Consider the following 21262-nt stretch of genomic DNA (forward strand, 5'->3'; position numbering starts at 1 on the left):
GTTCACGACTGGGATAAACCAGTTCCACTTCCTTCAGTTCTCAATATCTGAAATTTTTGCCTTGTGTTTATCTCAAAATCATCTGCTCTGAGAAAGATTCTCCAAATGCTTGCCTTCATTAGGTCATTATAAACATCCTATCAACCATAAATCTTTTCCAAGAAGACATTTAGAGATTTTGATGAGTCACCCTCTCCGAAACCTCCATAGTGATGAACTGGCAACTCCACTTTTTCATCTTACCAACGTATTAAACTCTAGTCAGCAGGGTAACAATAACCCCGGCTCTCGGAGAACACGCATAACCTTGTCTACCATTAGCAGTTAATGGTCCAATCAAACCGGTTCCCTGCAGACGCTGGGCTTGGCAGATGACCAGAGACTCTGTAGCATAATGGCTCCTCTGTGTGCACAGATTTCGAACCAGCAGCACATGTCTGTGCACCTGAGGAGCTCTGCTTAGATTGTGATTAATGGCTAATGGAGAGTAAAAGGGTGAGGAGGAAACAGTGGTGACCCACCTGGAAGAATCCGGGGGGCATGGGGCCGCCTGGCATGCCGTCTCCAGGGGGCATGTTGCCTAGGACTGGACTCGGTGCAGCAGCAGCGCTCTGTGGAGAGTAAAAAAACAATATGAGAGATCCTGAAGTGATCTGTTTGGGGAGCTGTGCCATTATATGAAAAGTCTGAATGCATGACATTACTTCAGCAGAAACCCGTCAATTAAACAAAGCTGCATTAATGTGGCATTAACCCTGCATAAAGACGCATCATCAGCAATCGCTCACTATCAGGCTTTCATTGAGGGGTGAACGTTAGGCCAGTCTCTCCAGTTCAATCTAATGTGCTGTTGGAATATCTGCTCTAGGTCAGCAGGTGAAAGCTGATTACATGACAGGTTAGGATTTAAGAGATTTAAGACAGGTGAGGCGGCATCTCACTCAGAAATCCCTTTAAGCAGATCATCTAGATACAGCCGTTCCTACTGGAGAGTGGAGATGGTGAAAGATAATGCTAAACCTCTTTACAATAACACATTCATATTGAATAATCTGTATCTCACGACCAACACGATCTCACCATCCAACTTGTCAATAAGACAATCACTCCTTCCATATTCCATATACTCCTATTCATATTTGATGAACAACTGTTCTTCAATGATCACATTGCAAAGACAGCCTTATTCAACATTAGAAAGGTTAGACCCTATCTCACTGAGGATGCTGCACAACTCCTTGTCCAGGCCCTGGTAATCTCAAGGTTGGACTACTGAAATGCCCTACTTGGTGGTCTTCCGGCGAAGGCTATCACACCACTCCAGCTGGTTCAGAACGCAGCAGCACGCCTCGTCTTCCAACAATCTCTCCACTGGCTACCGGTTGAAGCCCGTATCAAATTTAAGTCATTAATGCTTGCCTATAGGACTATCACTGGATCCGCATCAGCATACTTTCACACCCTCCTACAACCCATCAAGATCCCTGCTTTCAGTAAACCAGCGGCGTTGAAAATCGCTTTCCCACTCATTCTCATTCACAACTCCTTCCTGGTGGAACATCCTTCCTAACTCGGTCCGGTCAACCACATCTCTCACAACATTCAATAAACTACTTAAAACCCATCTCTTCTGTGAAAACTTGAGAGGACCTTTCTCTCAACAGGTAGTGGTCTAGCTTTAGTTGAAACCAGTAACCTTGTATTGGCACCTATTGTATTATTGCTCCTGTGTGACATGTCGCTGATTGCTCCCTAAACTCTTTGTAAGTCGCTTTGGATAAAGCATCTGCTTAATGACTCAATGTAAATGAAACTATTACTTAGTTTTGCAAAGAAAATAACATCTATTAATATCCACCAGAGTATCCTGCCTTGATGCCCGATGACTCCTGAGATAGGCACAGGCTCCCCGTGACCCGAGGTAGTTCAGATAAGCGGTAGAAAATGGAATGGAATGGAATATCCACCAGAAAACTCCATTATAACTGTCAAACAACAATCATAAATGGGGCAGTTTTTTATACATAAAGTATTCAAATCATTATTATAAACACTTTGCACTTTTTTCTCAGTTTCAATTACAATTGATTATCCTCTCGCGTCACTGAATTATACAAGAGGGACATCATTTAGGGCATTTCCTCAACAGTACTAGCTAATCTCCTTTGTCAACACTGTTGTAACCTCTGCGGTAAAATAACGCAAACAGAGATTAACGGGTGAGATTATCAAACACCAAAAGAGTGTATACAGAAAACATAAGTGGATTTGGGCAAGTGACGGATCAGGGTTCAAGCACAACAACCAAATCCAACAGGGACAAAAATGAGACGGAAAGTCTGTTATTGATGAGCAAGAAGTACATTTACGCCTGACAAACTGAGAATTCAATATCCAACCACAATTACGTTTTGGAAGAGCGAAGACTCGCAAGTGTTCTTCAAAAGGCAGACAGGCAGACTATAATTCTAAATCTATAAAAAACATTCCATTTAAATCACAGATAATTAATAAGCATCCACAAAACATACTATATCTAAACCAAGGTTATTGAAGGTTACTAAAACTATTTAAGCTTTTCTGTTTATTGAAATCAAATCAAATATCAGTCTAAAAAAACAAAACACCCTATGTCTACATCAGACGCGTGCAGTACGATACATGACAAACCCAAAGCATTATGTTTTGTTTATTCATCTTAGTTTGTTTTAATTTCAGCACTTACTAATAAAAAGAACAAGACGCTTGTAATGTCGCGCCACATCCAGTGTGGACCAAATATCTGATTATAATGGGTTGTAATTTGTTGCATCACATCACAACGGTCTTGTGCTGTGTAGACAGGGTGCTATTTGGAAAACTTAAACAAAACCTAATAGTGAAAGGTTTTCTCAGCAATAAACTGAAATGATTAATTAAACATAAATAAAACTAAACTTAAACTAAATACATTTATTTTTATAGCAATATAAAAAACACATCAAAATGATGACAATCAAAATAATAAAAATAGCGTGACAACAAACAATATAACAATTGAAGCTATTCAACATATGAATGAAAACTAAATAAAAACTATAGCCCTGTCAGAAAACTGCTCAGCCCCGACAAAGCACCCTCAAGGAATTCCTAATAACTTTCACAGAGTGTCTATTTACACTGATGGCAAATAGCTCGTCTTGTAAGCAGAGGCTATATACAATATACACTAACTCTGTCAACTAATGTCTCCAGTGGCATAGAGAGTAAAGCATATAATGACTACTTCATATCGTCGGATGTTCAGATCTGCCCCCTGCCGACCTTTTCCCCATCACATATCAGATCATAAAGGCATTTATTCTTAAAAGATTTAATAGAATTCTAAACGAGTGTTTAATAATGCAAGGTTGGGGTGAACGACCTGATGGGCATATTGTCCCTACCACCAATGATGAATAATCCAACTGATATTTTTTTCTTAAAATATTATAACTTTATTGATTTTAATATAATAGCCAACGAGATTATAATATCCGAAATAAATAAAAAATAAATAAAATGTATTTTTGGATAAGATTGGCATCTGTTTTCAAGACTCAGCCTGTGAGTTTGTGGTTGGATGCCCAGTCAAACTTTTCCTGTCTTTAGTGTAAGAAAATGTGACTTTTGGATAGCAGGAAACTCAATAAAACATTACTTAAACAAATCGCATTGACCTGGAATAGGAGCTCTCCATCTTACCCCAGAAAGCAGCTCAAGAGCAGGTAAAGCGGATTGTTATGCCCGCCGTGGCAAATCAGATGTGTTTTTTTTGCATGTTAAGCGCGGGTGCTATCTGAGTTTGTTGTAGATAACAATTCTAAAAGTATAAGGAGTTTGGGCCAATTGTGAATATATTCTACGTTTTGATAAATCTACACTTTATTGGAACACGTTTGGTAGACTTATTTACACATTTCATATTGTTTTCCACAAAAAAGCATAGCATATAATGTAAGCTTGTTCTAAAATGGTCACAAAATCTTAATTAATTAACAATAACTATAGCCTAATTATAAGTGAACCCATGGGAGAAGAGTAGCCTAATGCACTAAAACAATATTTTTAAAAAGCTGATCTGTATTTGCCTATTTAAACGGCAAATTTGCATGTTGTGTAGCGAAATTTAATTTATTAATTAAATAATTTTACTAGCCCATCCTGTTAAACTCCCCCTTAGCGTCTAGGAAAAAATCCTGGTGCCGCCCCTGTTGCTAGGTGATGTAAAAGAGACAGTACCCTTGTGGAGCATTGGTTACTTTAAACAAATGCACAATGATTAGACCTGCAACATTTTTTTTATGAATCGTCATCCATATGAACCACTTTTGTTGAACATCAAACAACTATTTTTTCATTAAAATGACAGTCAGAGAAGAGCTAGAACTGACTGCCAATACTGAGACAAAGCACACAACCTTTTCACCTTGAACAACTAAACATAAAATTATTGATTTTTTACAGTTCGCCTTTATAATTAACTTACAGTAGACGGACATTGTGCACTTCCAAACACATTTCCTTTTTTATGTTTAAACCTCACCGCAATTTCTGACTGAACCAAATAAAAATCTGACCACAGCCATTTTTCTCCCCCTAGCCGACAACCCACTTCCTGTGTCAATCTCATTTATCAGCCCATCATAAACCCCCATGGGGATCTCAGGACACTCCCTCTGGCACCACCAATCAGTTTGAACAACAAGTCAACAGCTAAGCCTCCTCCATTTCCTGCCTCCTGTCATTCTCACAGAGTACACGGTGGTCCACTGAGCGATACTTGAAGAGTATGTGCAGTTACCACCACTGTGACGGTCATTATATCGCTTTTTATTGCTGTCTAAGAAGAACATCATATGTTTGTGTTTCCCTCTCATCTGATACGAGTGTGATGAAGCTCAGGAGCCGCACATTAGATGCCACTTGAGACAGCGGACCTGCACCACGGACAAATCTGCACTTCACATTCTGACATCATTAAATGAAAATCCAGGTCTTGCTCTTAACTCAGTACACAAAAGATGCATCTGGCTAGATGATTGTTACAACTAATATATTCATTTGATCCTTCGCTGAGAGGTACTTGATCATCCTGGTGGCACGTATGTGGGGTCTTTGAAAAGATGAGTAGGCTTACTGTGGTTGTGTGACCTTGTTAATGTTAGATAAAGTATAGAGCTTGTCAATGGACGTCATGCCATGTTGAATGTTCCCTCATGTTGGGATGGAGGCTGCTATTGCGTTCATATTTTGTTTTTTCTTGTTTGATAAAGAAATAGTACTATGGTAGGTCGGTCTTGCTGTATTAAAAACTACAATACCACTACCCGGAGTCGTTCTGGAAAAGGCCCTGGTAGTTTCACGTTCAATATCTCCATTTATCAAACAAAACAAGTAACGGTACATATATCAAAACAGTAATAACAGCGGAGTATGAGCCTCCAAAGATGGCGGAGTAGCCGGCGGAATTGCAACATTAAATGCAGGGCGTGACGTCAGCTTCACATTCTCTATTATAGGTTTGGGATAGTACAATATTGGAAAAAAATTAATAGATGACAACATGCTTAATAATGCAATACGCTATACAATAATGTGTCAAGCTAATTTAATTTACATTTAATCTGAAAACTATACTTTTTCTTGGATAAATAGCATCACTCTCGCTGTCTCATAAGTTTCTTTGCTATCTGCATTGACCTAAATCTTTGGATCTTCACAACTTTTTGATGTAATAAAATCATTAAGTTGTTTCAAAGTTGCAAACATTGGGATATGCACATTTGTGCTATCGTAATAAATCTTGCAGCCTTAATTTAGCTGATAAAACCACAGGAAGCATAAACTGTTAATATTCAATGAACAAAAATGCACCCATGCCAACTGCAATACCAGGAATACAATACTTATATCTCTTGCTTATTAAAGCTACAGAATATCTAGAAAAAATCTACTTATTTTACTACTAAAAGTAAGCTTTATTTGTTTGTAAACCAGTGTGCCTTATTTTAAAACATTTGTATCCTCATAATGAACCAAACACTGAACCTATTGTGGTTACGGTACTTTGGACCTCATCCTGGTATTATCGAAATTCCAATAAAAGTAGGGATGCACCGAAATGAAAATTCTTGGCCGAAACAAAAAAACGAAAAAGAGGAAACCAAGGCCGAAAACCGAAACAAATTATGCCAATTATTAGTACCATTGCATTTATGGCTATGACCTTGTACTAACTTTACTAAAATCAAGGCATTGCAATTGCATAAATTAATATTAAAGTTTTAAAGAATTAATCAATTACAAATTATGCAAATATCTATTTAGCACATTGCTACAATGCACAGTATAAATAAAATTCAAGCTTAAATGTTTAACTTGACCCTACTCATTAAATAATAATGTACAGCACTTCTGGGGAGGGGGACTTCAGACAGATAAACATCTACCTGTTGACCGGTTGAGCTTGTCATCTGCCTGACATTTTAGAAAGATTTGAGCTAGTGTATTTAAATAGGGCCAGTGCATAATTAACATTTTTATCAAGTAAAAAAAGAAGCCTGAGAACAGAATAGACTACCTATTATTTGAGGCACTTTCTTGCAGGATTTCACTGAACATATCAGACAACGAGGGTGCATGTCCCTCATCTGGTGCAGAGAGACGAGTGTTTTTTTTTCTGCGCTCTGATCTCCTCCTGCGCTTCTCCGTCTGCACGCGGGTTCTCCGCATACATCGCGGCCCGGATCGCGATGACCTTCTTGCGATGCGTTTGACGCGTTCGCTTGATTCGCGCAAATTGAAAAATCTGAACTTTGGCGAAAATTCGCGCCGCATTAACCAATCAGTAGCTTGATCTAGTAGGGCCTTAAGCGCGCGGCAGAAGCCCCTCCCATGACGCAAATTCGCGTCTGTAATGAAGCGAATTTGACGCGCGAATGATGCGAGTAAACTCAAACTGTTCAAGCGTCCAACTACACACAAATAGCGCGATTTACAGCGTTTGGTGTGAACACTCTATAAGAGTATTTAGGAGATTTACAGAAATACGTCCACACCGCAGACTTGTCGCTTCAGACAAGTACGTGCAGGTCGCGGTTTCTGTTTGCGTCATCACAACATTTCGGCCGTATTGTTTCGGTGATAAAAGTCTTTCGGGCCAAAACCGAAAATGCCCTTTTGGGCCAAATATTGTGGCCGAATATTCGGTGCACCCTAAATAAAAGACGTTGATAACATTTAGGTGTTAACATTTGCAGTCCTCCTCATGGACATGATGGTTCTAGTTGTTGTCAAGGTCCAGAAAAGTAATGAAAACAACGTTAAAGTCACTCAAAGTGGCTCAACTGAATTTGTCGAGAATACTTTATGTGCGAAAAACAAACCAAAATAATGATTTAATCAATATATTCTGCTCTGTCGTGTCAGTCTACGGTGCGCTTTCACGAGAGCACTTCAACGCATGCGCATTCGTTTTGTACGGTTGGGCAAAAAAGTGCAAGTCATCAGATATTTTGCGAATATCAGCCTATATACAATGTGCGTCTACTTGTAAACACAAAGTTGCGCTTCGGGGATGTCAGTCAGGTGTTGGTTTGATTTTCGCACATTAAGTATTGTCGTGTTCATTCAATTAAACCACTATGAGCGAATGGACTAATCTAACAATGTCTGTAGTACTTTTCTGGACCTTGACAACAACTATAACCATGATGTCTATGAGGAGGCCTGGAAATCTCACAGATGTCATCTAAAATATTGTTTTCGTGTTCCGAAGACGCCGGGAGGTCTTTCAACATGTTGATCATCGTGTGGATGAGTAAGATAACACCATTTAGATTTTGAGATGAACTTTTCCTTTAAAGTTTGCGATCGAGTGGATGTCTACTTTGCATAAAGCTTATCACACAGCGCCCATTTAACAGTCAAAACGCACTCTTTGTGCTCATACTGTCTGTCACTTGGTGGACAGGTGTTACTGGTTTTTCTATTTGCACGTTTACTTTCCACATGGAGTGTCAGCCAGCTTCTGAAGAGAAGCTTCGTGCTTGTCTGTCTCCACGCAGTGAGGAGATGAGTGCCATCTGCCTGGTAATAAATCCTCTTAATCTGATGCCATCCATACATCTGACCTCAACCCAGATAAGATCCAACAGCCCAGGGGTTAAATGAATGAAATGAATGATCAAATACTGGACAAAGACTGAGAGAGAGACATCACAGAGGCAATACTCGCTCTCATCCAAAACCTACTGAGCTGTCTCCATAAGCCACATGTTAAGGATGATTCACACTGATTTAATACGTTTATGTCAATGCACAAAACACAAAAACAGAATTCCATCAGAGGACTCCTGACCAGCTCCAAATCTTTACACATGCAAGAATACACCCATATAGTGTGGGGGGAAGTTAGTTTTCATTGAAATTAAATGAGTGTTTGCATTGCCTGTGATGTGTAAAGAAATCTACTGTTAACAAGGTGTACATAGGCTGATATGTATGTACAGCCACAAACAAAGTTAAGAGACCACTACAAAGACCATTTTCAGTTGTTTTTTATTCAGTTGTTTTCTAACAGGTGTGGGTTTAGGTAAAATTATCATATTTCTCCCAAATAAAAAAAAAGTTTCTATTTGTGTTTATTTGCAGAAAATACTAATAATAAGTACAATGAGTACAATAAATATTGCGTGAAATATCAGTAATATTATGAGTAACTGACAGCCCTAATTCTAGTGTTCTTTGGCATGGGGCTAACCTCATTGTCATGGCAACAGTTTGGGATGAAGTCTTTTGTTTTTGGAGTCTGTTGGAAAATCCAAACGGCTCAAACATTCTAAGACTTATAAATCTAATGCCGGAGCCACACCAAAAGTGACCTACAGCCAGACCGTTTCTGACAATCCTACAGAAGGTAAAGTACCGATGATCTTAAACAGCTCTAAAAATTATCTTATCAGATTTTCCTGTGGTGCGATGTGTGTTAAGAGTGAATGAACCTGATCAGAAGAACATCGGACCCATGCGGATCGGAAACCCCCGTCACTTTTTTACGCCCGTCTTGTTGTATTATCTTTAAAGAAGTCATTAAATGAGCACTTTCAACAAGTTGGTATGACCCTATAGCTCAAGACTGGTTGCAAACTGGAGCTAAGCAGAGGTGAGCCTGGTAAGTACATGGATGGGAGACCTGCTGGGAAACTAGGTTGCTGCTGGAAGAGGTGTTGGAGAGGCCATCAGGAGTTGATCCCCCTGTGGTCTGTGTGGGTTCTCTCCTGCCCTAGAATAGTGACGGGGAGACTATACCGTCAAAAAGCCAGCATCCAGGCCAAATTTGCCCATTCGCCTCTGTACATTCTGGCCTCCTAATCATCCCAATACGTACTTATTGGTTGTCTCCTCTCCACCACTAAGCTGGTATGTGGAGCACATTGGTGGTGGTGGAGGAGATTCCCCCCTTCCATGTAAAGCACTTTTGAGTGTTCAGAAAAGCACTATATTAATGTAACAAATTATTATTAGGGTCTTCATGTCTGGAAATGTCTGTTTGCTGCCGTAACATGGCTGCAGCAGGCGCAGTGTATCACAAGAAATGTGTAAACATTTGCTTATATTAAATACATACTGTGTAAAATAAACATACAGTGAAATAAATAAAAAAACGTATTCTGAATACTCGAGAGAATTTGCACGATTATTTGTGTTCACAGTCAGGACTCTTTGAAAATCTGTGTGTGGTGTGGTGTGTTGTCTTCGTCTATTCACAGCGCACCATACATTATAGGAGCAAAACAATTAAATATATAATTTTTTGTCCTCATGTTTGTGGTCTCCTGCGATGGGTTGGCACTCCATCCAGGGTGTATCCTGCCTTGATGCCCAAAGACTCCTGAGATAGGCGCAGGCTCCCCGTGACCCGAGGTAGTTCGGATAAGCGGTAGAAAATGGATGGATGGATGTTTGTGGTCTCTCACAGTTTTAAACTCTTATAAGATTTTAAAAAATCTTTTGGTGAGGCCCCGGCATAAGAATGAAAACAGACACCAACATGGGTAACTAATTTAGCCAACCATAAATGTTGGAAACAGGTGTTTGTTGGAGTTGTGTGAGGTTTTCTGGAGAGAGAGAAAAATGAGGAGAGAGGGTGAGACAGGTCCTAACCACAGCCTGAAGCAACACCTTCTGTCTGATGTCAGCAGTTCCCCTGGAGATTCATTAATGATTACCAGAGACACACTGACGGAGACTTTTGTGATACAACAGCCCTAAAAGGGGGAGGTTACATTAGGACATGAAGAGACCATAAACAGCTCAGACCTATTGAGGTGTGATATATGATACTATAAGCTGTAGGACAGATTTCCGCCTCAGACAGATTTGAAGAAAAGTATCTGATCCACTAATAATGCACCATCTCTGCAATTCTCAAACCATTCAGACACAATCAACAAACAAATCAGTTATTTCTGTCTTTGAGCAGAACCAAGACCATTTCTGTCAAGAGCATCTCCATCAGACAACTGAAATACTGAAAACTGATAGGCTTGCACTTTAATGGCTATTGACAGCTGTTCCTTAGGGATTCAGGCTGGTATACAACAGAAACGCTCCACTTCAGGCAATAAGCTCTCTCCATCTGCTACCATCTCCAGTAGCTTCTCTTTCTCTGTCCAAAAAGGGTCTGAGCTCTTCTCCTCCCTGTCTGTCCTCTTGTGTTATAAAAGGGGCATCTGCTCAAGAAGCACCCCTCCCTGTGCGCCCATGGGTATGTTCTGAAAATCATACTTCCATGGTGTGCTTAAAAAATTGCAGTATGGTTGCGACATTACTCTGAGGTCTTAACAAAGGTCTTCTGAAGCGAATCTATGCATTTGTTATGGAGAAAGTAAGCTTTCTCATATGTAGCACCTAGGGCTGCACGATATTGAAAAAAACGTACATTGCGATATTTTTTTCTCCTGCGATATATATTGCGATGTGTAGAAATACAGAACTGCTTGGAACCCTTCGCATATGGTGTAACACTGGCAAACGCATCCGAAATAGTTTTTTGCTTTGGACGGCAATCAGATCTGGCTTTGCACTCGTCATACAGAGCTCTGTGGTGCCGACTTAAATGATCAAACAAATTAATTGTGTTTCCGCGTGTTGTGCACGGCACTCCCGACAAAGTACCTGTTTTTGGTCAACATCATCCTTTCTGTAGCCAAAATATTTCCAAATAATTGACGATGCGCTTCTTTTTGCGACTAAGTCGTCCATTTCGGTGCTTTTCTCCCGTTCCTCGCTCATTTCGTCATGCGCACGCATGCAAAGGCTGCGTGTCAAAAACGTGAAGCAACAACATGTGCTTTGTAAAAAAAAGCACCCATAAATCAGAATTCATTACTTTATATAAGGCAAATATAGAAAAAAAACTTTCCCTGCATCGCACCTCGTGCGATGTGACTATTGCGCATGCGTACATCGCGATATCGATGCTAAAACGATATATCGTGCAGCCTTAGTAGCACCTAAACTCTGGAAAAGCCTTCCCGATATTATTCGGGGGTCAGACACACTCTCACAATCTAAATATAGATTAAAGACACATCTTTTAAGGCATGCATTCACATAATGCGAGAGCAAAGACGGACTACTTGTAGTCACAATAATGCTAAACAGTATTTACAATACTTAGCATTTAATGCTAAACTTACATCACATGACAGCAGTTTGAAGTTATAGCTAAACTCAGATACATCAATTAATGACCTCTCCTTTCTATTCATAAACATTTACTCAGTAACTTTTAATCACAGTCACTGAGTGCAGCTGTGGCCCTCCAGCCTGAGACTGGTTTCTCCCAAGGTTTTTCCCCCATTTATTTATCATTGGAGTTTGGGTTTCTCACCACAGAGTGGTGTTGGCTTGCTCACCTTGAGACTGCTATATTAGTTGATCTTAAAGGTTTGGTAAATTCTGTGAAACATTGCTTTATTAGAGTGATCTACTTGTTCCAAAAACATCATGCATTGTATTGACAGCGCTATTAACGTTGAAGTCTAGCATCCGTATCCCTCGGCTGTGCGTGAATCTGAGGCTTTTTTCCCGGCAAATGACAGTGACGAAAGCTCCCATGCAGAGGAGGCGGCATCCTATTGGAACAAAAGAAAAATTGGTGCATTCGTCACCTTAACTTACAACACACCTGCGTCCTTTGCCGTAAAAACAAGCCTATGGTTCACGCACAGCCGAGGGATAACTGCTTCATGTCTACTTAATGGCTCTAATCTGGAATGTCCAGCACTAGTAACCAACTTCAGATCTTCTAGATTTAAAAAGAAAACTAATCTAGAAAGCAGAAAAAAATCTCATAGTCATAGTCTCCTCGATGATACTATTTCACTATAAATGTGAAAGGAGCCTTGTCTAATGTACATCAATGGTAACAACGCTGTTCATATGTTAATTCATTTTTTTGTAGTAAGACTAAAAAGCCCCAATCTTTCCTCTTTTTTATATTTGACCACTAATATTCATAATATTGGTATTTTGTATGTAGGTGTCACAACAGAAATCCAAAACCTGCTTTCACACTGTGCTCCTTTGGGAATACGCAAGTATCAGTACTCGGACAGAAGTGGCAAACACACACACGCCGCACTCAGGGGCTTTGTACCGATGCCTTGACTGCATGTTGCCGCTACTCCCACGGGCTTACTTTGGCAAAAATGATGCAACTTACTTCACAATAATAGTAGCTGACAAACAACGTGGTCTAAAAAGGATGGCAAGCTGTTATAAGATGTCTTTAGGAATCTCTATCCAAGTCCTCTGTCCAACTCGTCAGTCAAATCCACATTAGAGTCTCTGACTGCAATGTTTTCTTCAATAAGCTTGTAAACATGTTCCCATCCCAATAAATTATTTAGATGGTGGATTCTGTGGTTCGTGCACAAGGTCTGACCTGAAGACTATTTTGAGCAATGGTTTGATAGGCTGAGAGACTCTTAAGAGTTCTAGTGTGGACTCAGAGGAAGAGAAATTAGTTAGAGAGAGTGCTTTATGAGCTCTCTGCTGCCCTTCTCCAATTGACCTCCTTGATAAAAGCGCTATTACTGGCAATTAGACCACAAGATGCAAAACAAGCATCGCTGGAAGGAGAAGCTACAAGCGGTTGTGTATGAAGCGACGGGGATTGTACGCATAAACAAACGCTACATTTGCAGAAACATAAATTATAATTTTTCTGAGTGTTTTTAGCAGGTTGGCTCTATTAAAACATCGGTGTGTTTTGCATACTTAATTTTGCATGGGAAATTATAAGTCGCATTTTCATAGGCCTAAATTATTGCATTTAATTTAAATAGAGTCTATGAAAAAAGACATTTGATCTTAGTTTAAAGATCTTTAGATATCTTTGTGTGTATCTCTGTTTTTTACACCCACGGAAAAAATAAGAACAACTCCACATTTTCATTCAAAGGTGCCATTCTTTGGCTGTTTCGAAGCTTTGATTATGTTTTATGTGTGCATAGCAATGCATGTTCATGTTTCTAGTTTCAAAAAACGCTTTATATTTCAAGTTTATTGTTCGCTGCTGTCCCTTTTCTCACAAAACGATCTGACTTTGAACAATAAACAGTAACGGTGGCGTCAACTTCACTTTATCAGTTAAAAACATGCACATTGATCAAAGTGTAACGGATGTCTGCAAGTGCATGTGCAAACGTCGATCTTTGTTTGTTTTTTTAGTTAAGTGCTTAACTCAGTAAAATGTTTACAATCTTTGAGAACCAATCACAAGGAAGGCCTCGCCCTTTTTTGGTGTATTCCTTTGGGCGGAGGTTATCTAAAAACTCTGAATAGTGACATTATTTTTCCGCAAAATAAGGGCTGTAGTCTAATTCAAGCCATTCTCTGTAGTCCTCGAAAGCAAATTCTGTTAAAGCCAATTTGTCGCTTGCCATTCAACTATGCTCTAACAGCAACATTACACAAACTAAAGTTTGAAGATTGGCATCATGGGGAACGGCAACTTCAAGTTGCATTTCTAGATGTATTGTTTTCATTCTTATCCAGTGTCTGTTGAATATATACAAAATCAGTAATAACAAAGTCATTTAACATCAATGTGAAAGACTTACAAGCATGACAATACACATGAAAACTGTGATATCTAGCAGATGTGAAGTTGATGTCTTTAAAAGCATAATTTATTTTTAAGACTTATTTGTTGACCAGTTGTGGTCTGTGCAATAACTACTACAAGTTCTGAACTATTCTGTTGTGTTTTATTGTTCCAGCATAGTAATGGTAAGGTAACGCAACAGTTACATTCCCTGGTAATTAGCTACTTTTATAATGATGTAACTCAGTTACTAACTCAATTACTATTTGGGAGAAGTAACTATAACTTATTACTTTATAAAAGTAACTTGCCCAGGACTGGATGTCACTCATTTTAAGTGGATGAGCCGGGCGACACTAGTGACAGTGACCATTGGCGACAGGAAGTGATTAAGTCTAGCGACGCGACAAAGGTAATATTTGCTTAACTTCAGTAAAGCAGCGGAGCTCCCATCATCGGTCTTTCGTCAGTTACTGCAGGGTTTGTTTATAAATGTTACTAGACCAACCAAAGCTAGAAACGCCTTCTAACGACCTTGTAGCAAGAGACTAAAGACCTCGTAGCAAGAGACTAGCGACACAGTCACTGGCATCAGTCCAAGGGTACAGAACAAAACCATTTTGAGATCACGAAGAGTGAATGAAAGACCCGTTAATAAAGTAGACTGCCCGTAATAATGTAGGGAACATACAAAAACACTTGAGTCAGCACATGATCATAATGTTTATATGTTGTTTACATGATTTGTCGAGTAAAATCAATAAATGCTTGGGCAAAAGTCGGGTCTTTCAGGCCGGCTACAGAGAAAATGATGCACTCCTCCGTCGCGCATGTGCTGCTTGTAATAGGCCTCCAGCACGTTAAGGATTGCTAACCAATCAAATTGATCAAAACACTTTGTATTTTTGTTTTTGGTTAAAGTAATTTTAACTCTAAATCTGCATTTAGAGGCAAATGACACCTGTGTTTTGTAAGTTTCCGTGGGAACAAAGTGGGAGTATAATTCCAAACTTGCTCATCTATACTTTTACATAGATCGATAGATTTGGTTATATGGCAAACAAATATCAAGAAACAATACAATTTATTTTTATAGGTCATTTTTGTAATAATTGAAAAATAATTAATTTATTAGGCTACCCTGTGAGGCACCTGACTGTATGGGCCTGAATGACAGGTGGGTGGGCCAAAGACCACCCTGGCCAACCCATAGCTACACGACTGACCAAAACATGAAACTTATAGAGAGTGGTTGTAGCGGCTATGAGGCTGCTCAGGTAACAGCAGCAATAGAATTTTTCCTTTTAAGTGACATTTTACCACTGAAATAATTTTAAAGCCATTATTTTAAGGTCGAAAAACTACAAAGTGTTGCTTTAAAAGTTAATATGAACTTGTTATCTCTGCAGATTTTATGTTGTCTCCAGTTTTCATTTTCTGAAAAAAAAATGCAAATAGAAACAATATTTTATTTGAAATTTAGTAAAATACTGTGAGTAGTTCAAAGGATGAAACAAAAATGATGCTTTATAAACAAAGTTCGGGAGGAGCCGGAGCATATAATCAAACCCGGCTGGTTCGCAATCAGTAATCATGGCTTCCACCCTACCTGCTAAGCGAGCCAGCCCATAAATAAGCAAGACCTCTTACCTGCAACATCTCTTCTGTTTCTAACACCCACCCCACCTCCCCAGCTCCTTCCCCGAACTCCCCTGTTAGCAGAATCCGGGGGGTTTGCTCTGGGTTCGGGCCGTTTCCGAGCTCTGGACACTCATCCTAGCGGGGGAGTGTTCCGGGTTCAGAAGGAACCGGCGAGCTCGGAGCCCGCTCCCCGGACAGCACGCCAAACACGCATACCTTTTACACTTCTGCTATCCGTTTATTATCTGCATAGGTGAACTCGTGAAATTATCATTTTGCCCAGTGGCACAAAAATGGGTTATGCAGTATATGCGGTGAATAGGGGCGCCGCACATTGTGCCAAAATATATATTTATATTTTTTATAAAACGTTATAAATAATAAAAAATATAACAAAAAAGTCATTATCTAAAACGTTCTAGTTTCACTTATGTCTAGAATTTTAAACATTTTCAATAAATATATAATTTATTTAATCAACCTATTGTTTCAACCAATCCCTCTTTGACAGTCAAATGACCAAATGGATCGAGCAAAGAAACTTCCCAAAGCACAGAACATGAAAGTGAAAAACAAGTAAATTGTTAAGTAAAAACATTGTGTGTAAATATCGATTATCATTTCAGCTCTGTAAATCTTTACGTTAATTAACGTTGCCTGATAGGTAGTTCATATCATAATACAATATCAGTTCACCTGTAGCCCTTCATCTTTGGCACTTATAAAATAAACCTATGTTTGTGAAGGAGCTTTATAATTACATTCGGGAGAGTCTGGGACGGTCGTTAAAGTTGTTAAGTCTCCCACTATCACGCATTTAAGGTAGTTATCGGGTTCATCATTTAATGTCGGACACGTTTTCCCCATATGACGACTTGAGCTGTGCAGTTTGGACGTCAGGCCCGTGTTCTTCACATAATGTGAGCAGATGCGTCTTCTGCAAACAGCGCGCAGCCCAGAGCACCGGAGAGATTGCGTGAGGAGAGTGAAACCGCACAATGATTCGGTTGATGACAGAGATATGAGCGCAAAAGATCGTTTGTTAATAAAAAATTATTTCTGCGTTCAATGTAAGTGAGTTTGTCTTTGTTTTCATTTAATGATGTTGTGTTTTCATAAAATGTGAAACACAAACTAAGAATGTTTTAAAGCGAGGGGAAAATCCAAAGTTTTTTGTATTTATTTGCATTATGATGTCTGTTATCCAACATAGGCTATTTTATTGTTGTGTTTTTATTAAATATTAATGAACCACAAACAAAGCGTTCGTTTTTAAGTTTCAAAGACCGTTTTTTTTGCATATGCAACGCGAGTATGTCATGTGAGACGTCTTATTCTGATATTAATAAATAACCTTAATAATACTTTTTGATTAAGGAAATCAAATAATATAAATGTATAAAAAGATCCTCATCGCAGCACATCTGAAACGGGCTACAACTCAATTGCTACTTAAACATTGGGATAATTAAAGAAGTTGTATTGTTTCAAACTGGACAAGCTTTTTTGTTAAAGGTATTAAATGTCAAAATTCTAGACTACATAAGTGAAACTCACTTTTCAAATAATAAAATAAATAGCCTTATTTTAGGTTAAATTTAGTTTTTATAACCATAAGATCCAATTAAAAGTTGTTTAGCCTAATGTCAAATAATAAAAAAAACAATCGTCCGATTATACGAAATCTGATTGTCACCTTCACATGATGTAAAATATATACAGCTTTGTAACGGAGTAGGCGGGGCGAGACCGTGAGTCGAGGCAGGTGAGTGATTGTTAATGAGCATCAGCTGTGAGCGCACAGGTCTCGTTGCACAGAGGAGACCGGGAGCATAAGAGAACGAGCAATCGGAACGTCGAGGAGAGAGGACCAGGCCTGGATTTTGGTTGCGGTTTGTTTTATTTCTACGGCAGTCGTCCGTGAGGGGCTGTTGGCTGTTTATGTTCTGTGTTATTATTTGATTAAATGTTTAAATGTTTGCCGGTCCCGCCTTCTTCCTTCCTTTTAATTGATCCTTATTACAAACTTGTCTGCGGATTTTTTTTGTAGCGTGTATTCTATATTGGGATGGCCGATGGGGGGGCGCCAATACTGATCTTGCATACCCCTCAGAAAATGTGCAGTTGTGCCTCTGATTTTACCTAAACAAATACCTATAAATAGTAAATAAAAAAATGGTCTTTTAAATGGTCTCTTAATTCTTTCCACGGCTGTAAGTTTTTGATTTTGCATTGATTTGGTAGTAGTAGTAGTACTACTACTACTACTACTAGTACTACTATTACTATAAATAATATGTTTAGAAGACAATGCAAAAGCATCGACTGTCACTCATTAAGCTCTGAAATAAGCTCTGCTTTTTCCATAAACCACCATTAACAGCATAGAGTACTTGCTCAGTACTGGTAAGTCTGTCAAATTTCCATAAATTATAGCACATCCCTTTAGGCTGAACAAGGAGGAGTAACAGTATAGACAAATTATGATTTTGTGCCCCTTAGAGATTCAAACGAAACAAAAATTATGAATAAATACGAAACTACGAACATGTTTAGGGCTATGCCTAAGGCAGTTAAATAGCAGGAGTTAAAGAACTCTTTTTACACTCAAATTCTTAAAGAGATCTGTTAGGACACCATGTCTGTTATGAGAAGGGGGAGGGGAACGTGAGCAGACAAGCGCAGGCAGACACACGCAGCGTTTGCTTAAGGCAGACCACCCAGGTCACCTGCCACCTGGGTTGTTGTCATGGCAACCAAATCCTTTCCAAACAACCACATTCAGGTGAGAGGATGGAGAGAGGTGAATGGGCCGAAATGCTAAACGTGCCATGCTAATTAAGATATGTCATGCTCGGGTCTGTGCACAGACTAAGGCTGTGTTCACATTTGACAAAAGTTTACTATGCCGATTTTTTTGTACAACAAAAAGCGTTGCGGTTACAAATAGCAGGGGGCTATGTTCAAAGATAGCATTTGTGCACGGAAGCAGCTTAGAGCCCATCCACAAAGAGACACGCTTAGCTGTATATGTAAAGATTTTTTATCCTATCAGCATTTCATCCACACGGATCTGGTCTTTCGGGAGCCTTAAACCGGTATTTTTTGTTGATAAATCTGAAAAGCCACCATTGTGTTTTCGTGTGTACACATTCGATCCATATATTTATTTATTATATTTCTTGAAACGATGATGTCATCACCCCAGCGCACAAAGTTTATACGCATGCTAAAAGTCTTCTTCTCCGTTTTTAGTGTATATCTTAGGAAGAATTACAGCTGCACATACTGATTTGGGAATACTACATAGTTTTGAGTCGGTTTAACGGTTGTGTGTGTACACAGATATTTCTTGAGACGCCCAGTGAAAAGGACAAAAAAAGCTCCGGTTTCCTCTGGATGTGGCCCTTGAGAGACAGTTTTTCAACCTCAAAAGACGCTCTGAGCTGCCGAAAAAGACGCCGGCGCTGGCGTTTATAAAAGTGCTCAGGACATTTTGAAAACACTGTTTACTCCATAGGATTAGAATGTAAAACAGATGCTAGCAGCTTCCGAAAAAGAAGTCAAGTTTTAACTAGGCCTAATACAGCATCCACATCAATTATTTGCCCGTCTAATGTACATGGTTAACTGACAGAATTGTCATGAACAGAAAAAGAATGGATGCTGAACATGTTTTCTATATGCATGCCAAGAGAACAAACTAGCATATTCATCATAATGTCAATAGAGGATTGTCTTTTATCGCTGAGCAGGGACCCGAAGATTTTCACACAGAGCAATATCATGAGGAATTCTGGCTGATCAGTAGATGCTAGTCTTAAGCCTTGCCTCAAGAACACAGCGCTACATTCCAACCACCTCAAAGATATACCCCCCACTCCACCTAGCCGGCAAGACAACAGCCAAGTCAGGAGAAAGAGAGAGAGAAAGCGAGCAAGAGAGAGAGAAAGAAAGGAAATTCCTGGAATAGCTCAGAAGTAAAGGGCCGCCTTTCTAACCACTCCTGTCGCAGCGTGTCGACGCAACCTATGTGCTTCTTATCAGCAAACAAGCTAATTAACCCACCCTCTGTCTCACTCACTCACACACTCGCAAAGAGAGATACGTGCCGCTGACCCCGAGCTCATATACGAAAACACAAATGCGGCCCCTCGAAATGTTCCTGGCCCTCATTCTGTTTTGTTTATCTGCAGCACACAGGAAAAAAGCCAAGGATTCAGCCAAGGCCCAACACCCCTCCCCCAGCCTCCACCGCTGCTCTCCAAAAACCTCTCTCTCTCTCTCTTCACTTCCTTCCTGTATTCTCCACTCCCCTGCTACTCCCTTGGTTGTAAATGCACACTGTGGTGTAAACCTTTGAGAAACTGTATACAAATAATAAAAGCACCAGAAGAGAGGGTTATAAATATTTCCAGAGACACAACCATAATGATGCTAATTTGTTTATCCTGTTGAAATGGATACACTTCTCTAAAGCCCTAAACTTAACGCCTAATGAAGACCGCGTGGAAAGCAAGCACATTTACTTTTAGGCAAAAACATACTTTAGTCAAGTATCCAAATGCAGCGTGATCATGCAGTGACCAAACTCACTACCCAGGAGTGCAACACAGTTAAGAGATAAAAAAATAAGAAAAATCTCTTTATTTACTCTAAATTGTTTCAAATCTGTAAACATTTATTTGTTCTGATGAACACAGAGAAAGATACTGGGAAGAATGCTTATAATCAAACAGTTCTTGGACCCCATTGACTAACACAGTAGGAAAATATACTCTATATTTTTTTTGTTCTGTGGAACATAAAATAAGATATTTTGAAGAATTTAGGACAGCAAACAGTTCTGGGACACTTTTGTCTACCGTCGTCATTTTTCCTACTATGGTAGTCAATCGGGTCCAAGAAATGTTTGGTTACAAGCATTCTTCCAAATATCTTTCTCTGTGTTAACCCAAAAAAAGAAATGTGAGTATTTCATGACAGAATTGTCATAATTGAGTGAACTATACCTTAAACTGCAAATATTTGTGCAATCACACCTGATGTGTTACTATGCAGGTAACTGGTTTTAAATGTATTGATTTCAACTAACTTGCTTAGCAAGACTCAGTTGAAACTGACGCTCAGCCGTGAGAATGCAAATCAAGCTTGAGTAGCTAACAGCGTCTGTGTTCATATACTTGAGTAACCGCTTTTATCTAAAGCAGCTTACCATGCAAAGAAAACATTTGATCCGTGTGCCTATAAAAAGTAAAACTTGAAATCCCATAAAGTATGTTATTGCTGCCCCGAATATTTAATAAATATAACAATGTTTGACCTTAACACTTTCTGTGAGGTTAGGGGACATGGAAAGTCCCGCAACAACTGAAAAACAATCATTTGTGCAAGTTGGGTGAACTTGTTTAATTGGTCACGATGAGCTCGGAATACAATAGACTGAGATCCTAGGTGTGACCTTGCATTGGATTCCTTGAACCT

The 21262-nt window shown here is 39.3% G+C and overlaps 1 protein-coding gene across 2 annotated transcripts in view; it reads right to left on the reverse strand.

Annotated features, from left to right (window-relative positions):
• ssbp3a (single stranded DNA binding protein 3a) overlaps nt 1–21262 on the reverse strand; it is a 33338-nt gene that overhangs the window by 7147 nt on the left and 4929 nt on the right. For both annotated transcript variants that reach the window (XM_056743480.1, XM_056743481.1), the window contains one exon: nt 522–611. In XM_056743480.1, coding sequence (XP_056599458.1) covers nt 522–611 — 90 coding nt within the window. The remainder of the gene's footprint in view (nt 1–521; nt 612–21262) is intronic.

This window comes from Triplophysa dalaica, chromosome 3 (genome assembly GCF_015846415.1).
Source record: "Triplophysa dalaica isolate WHDGS20190420 chromosome 3, ASM1584641v1, whole genome shotgun sequence".
Lineage (NCBI taxonomy): Eukaryota > Metazoa > Chordata > Actinopteri > Cypriniformes > Nemacheilidae > Triplophysa > Triplophysa dalaica.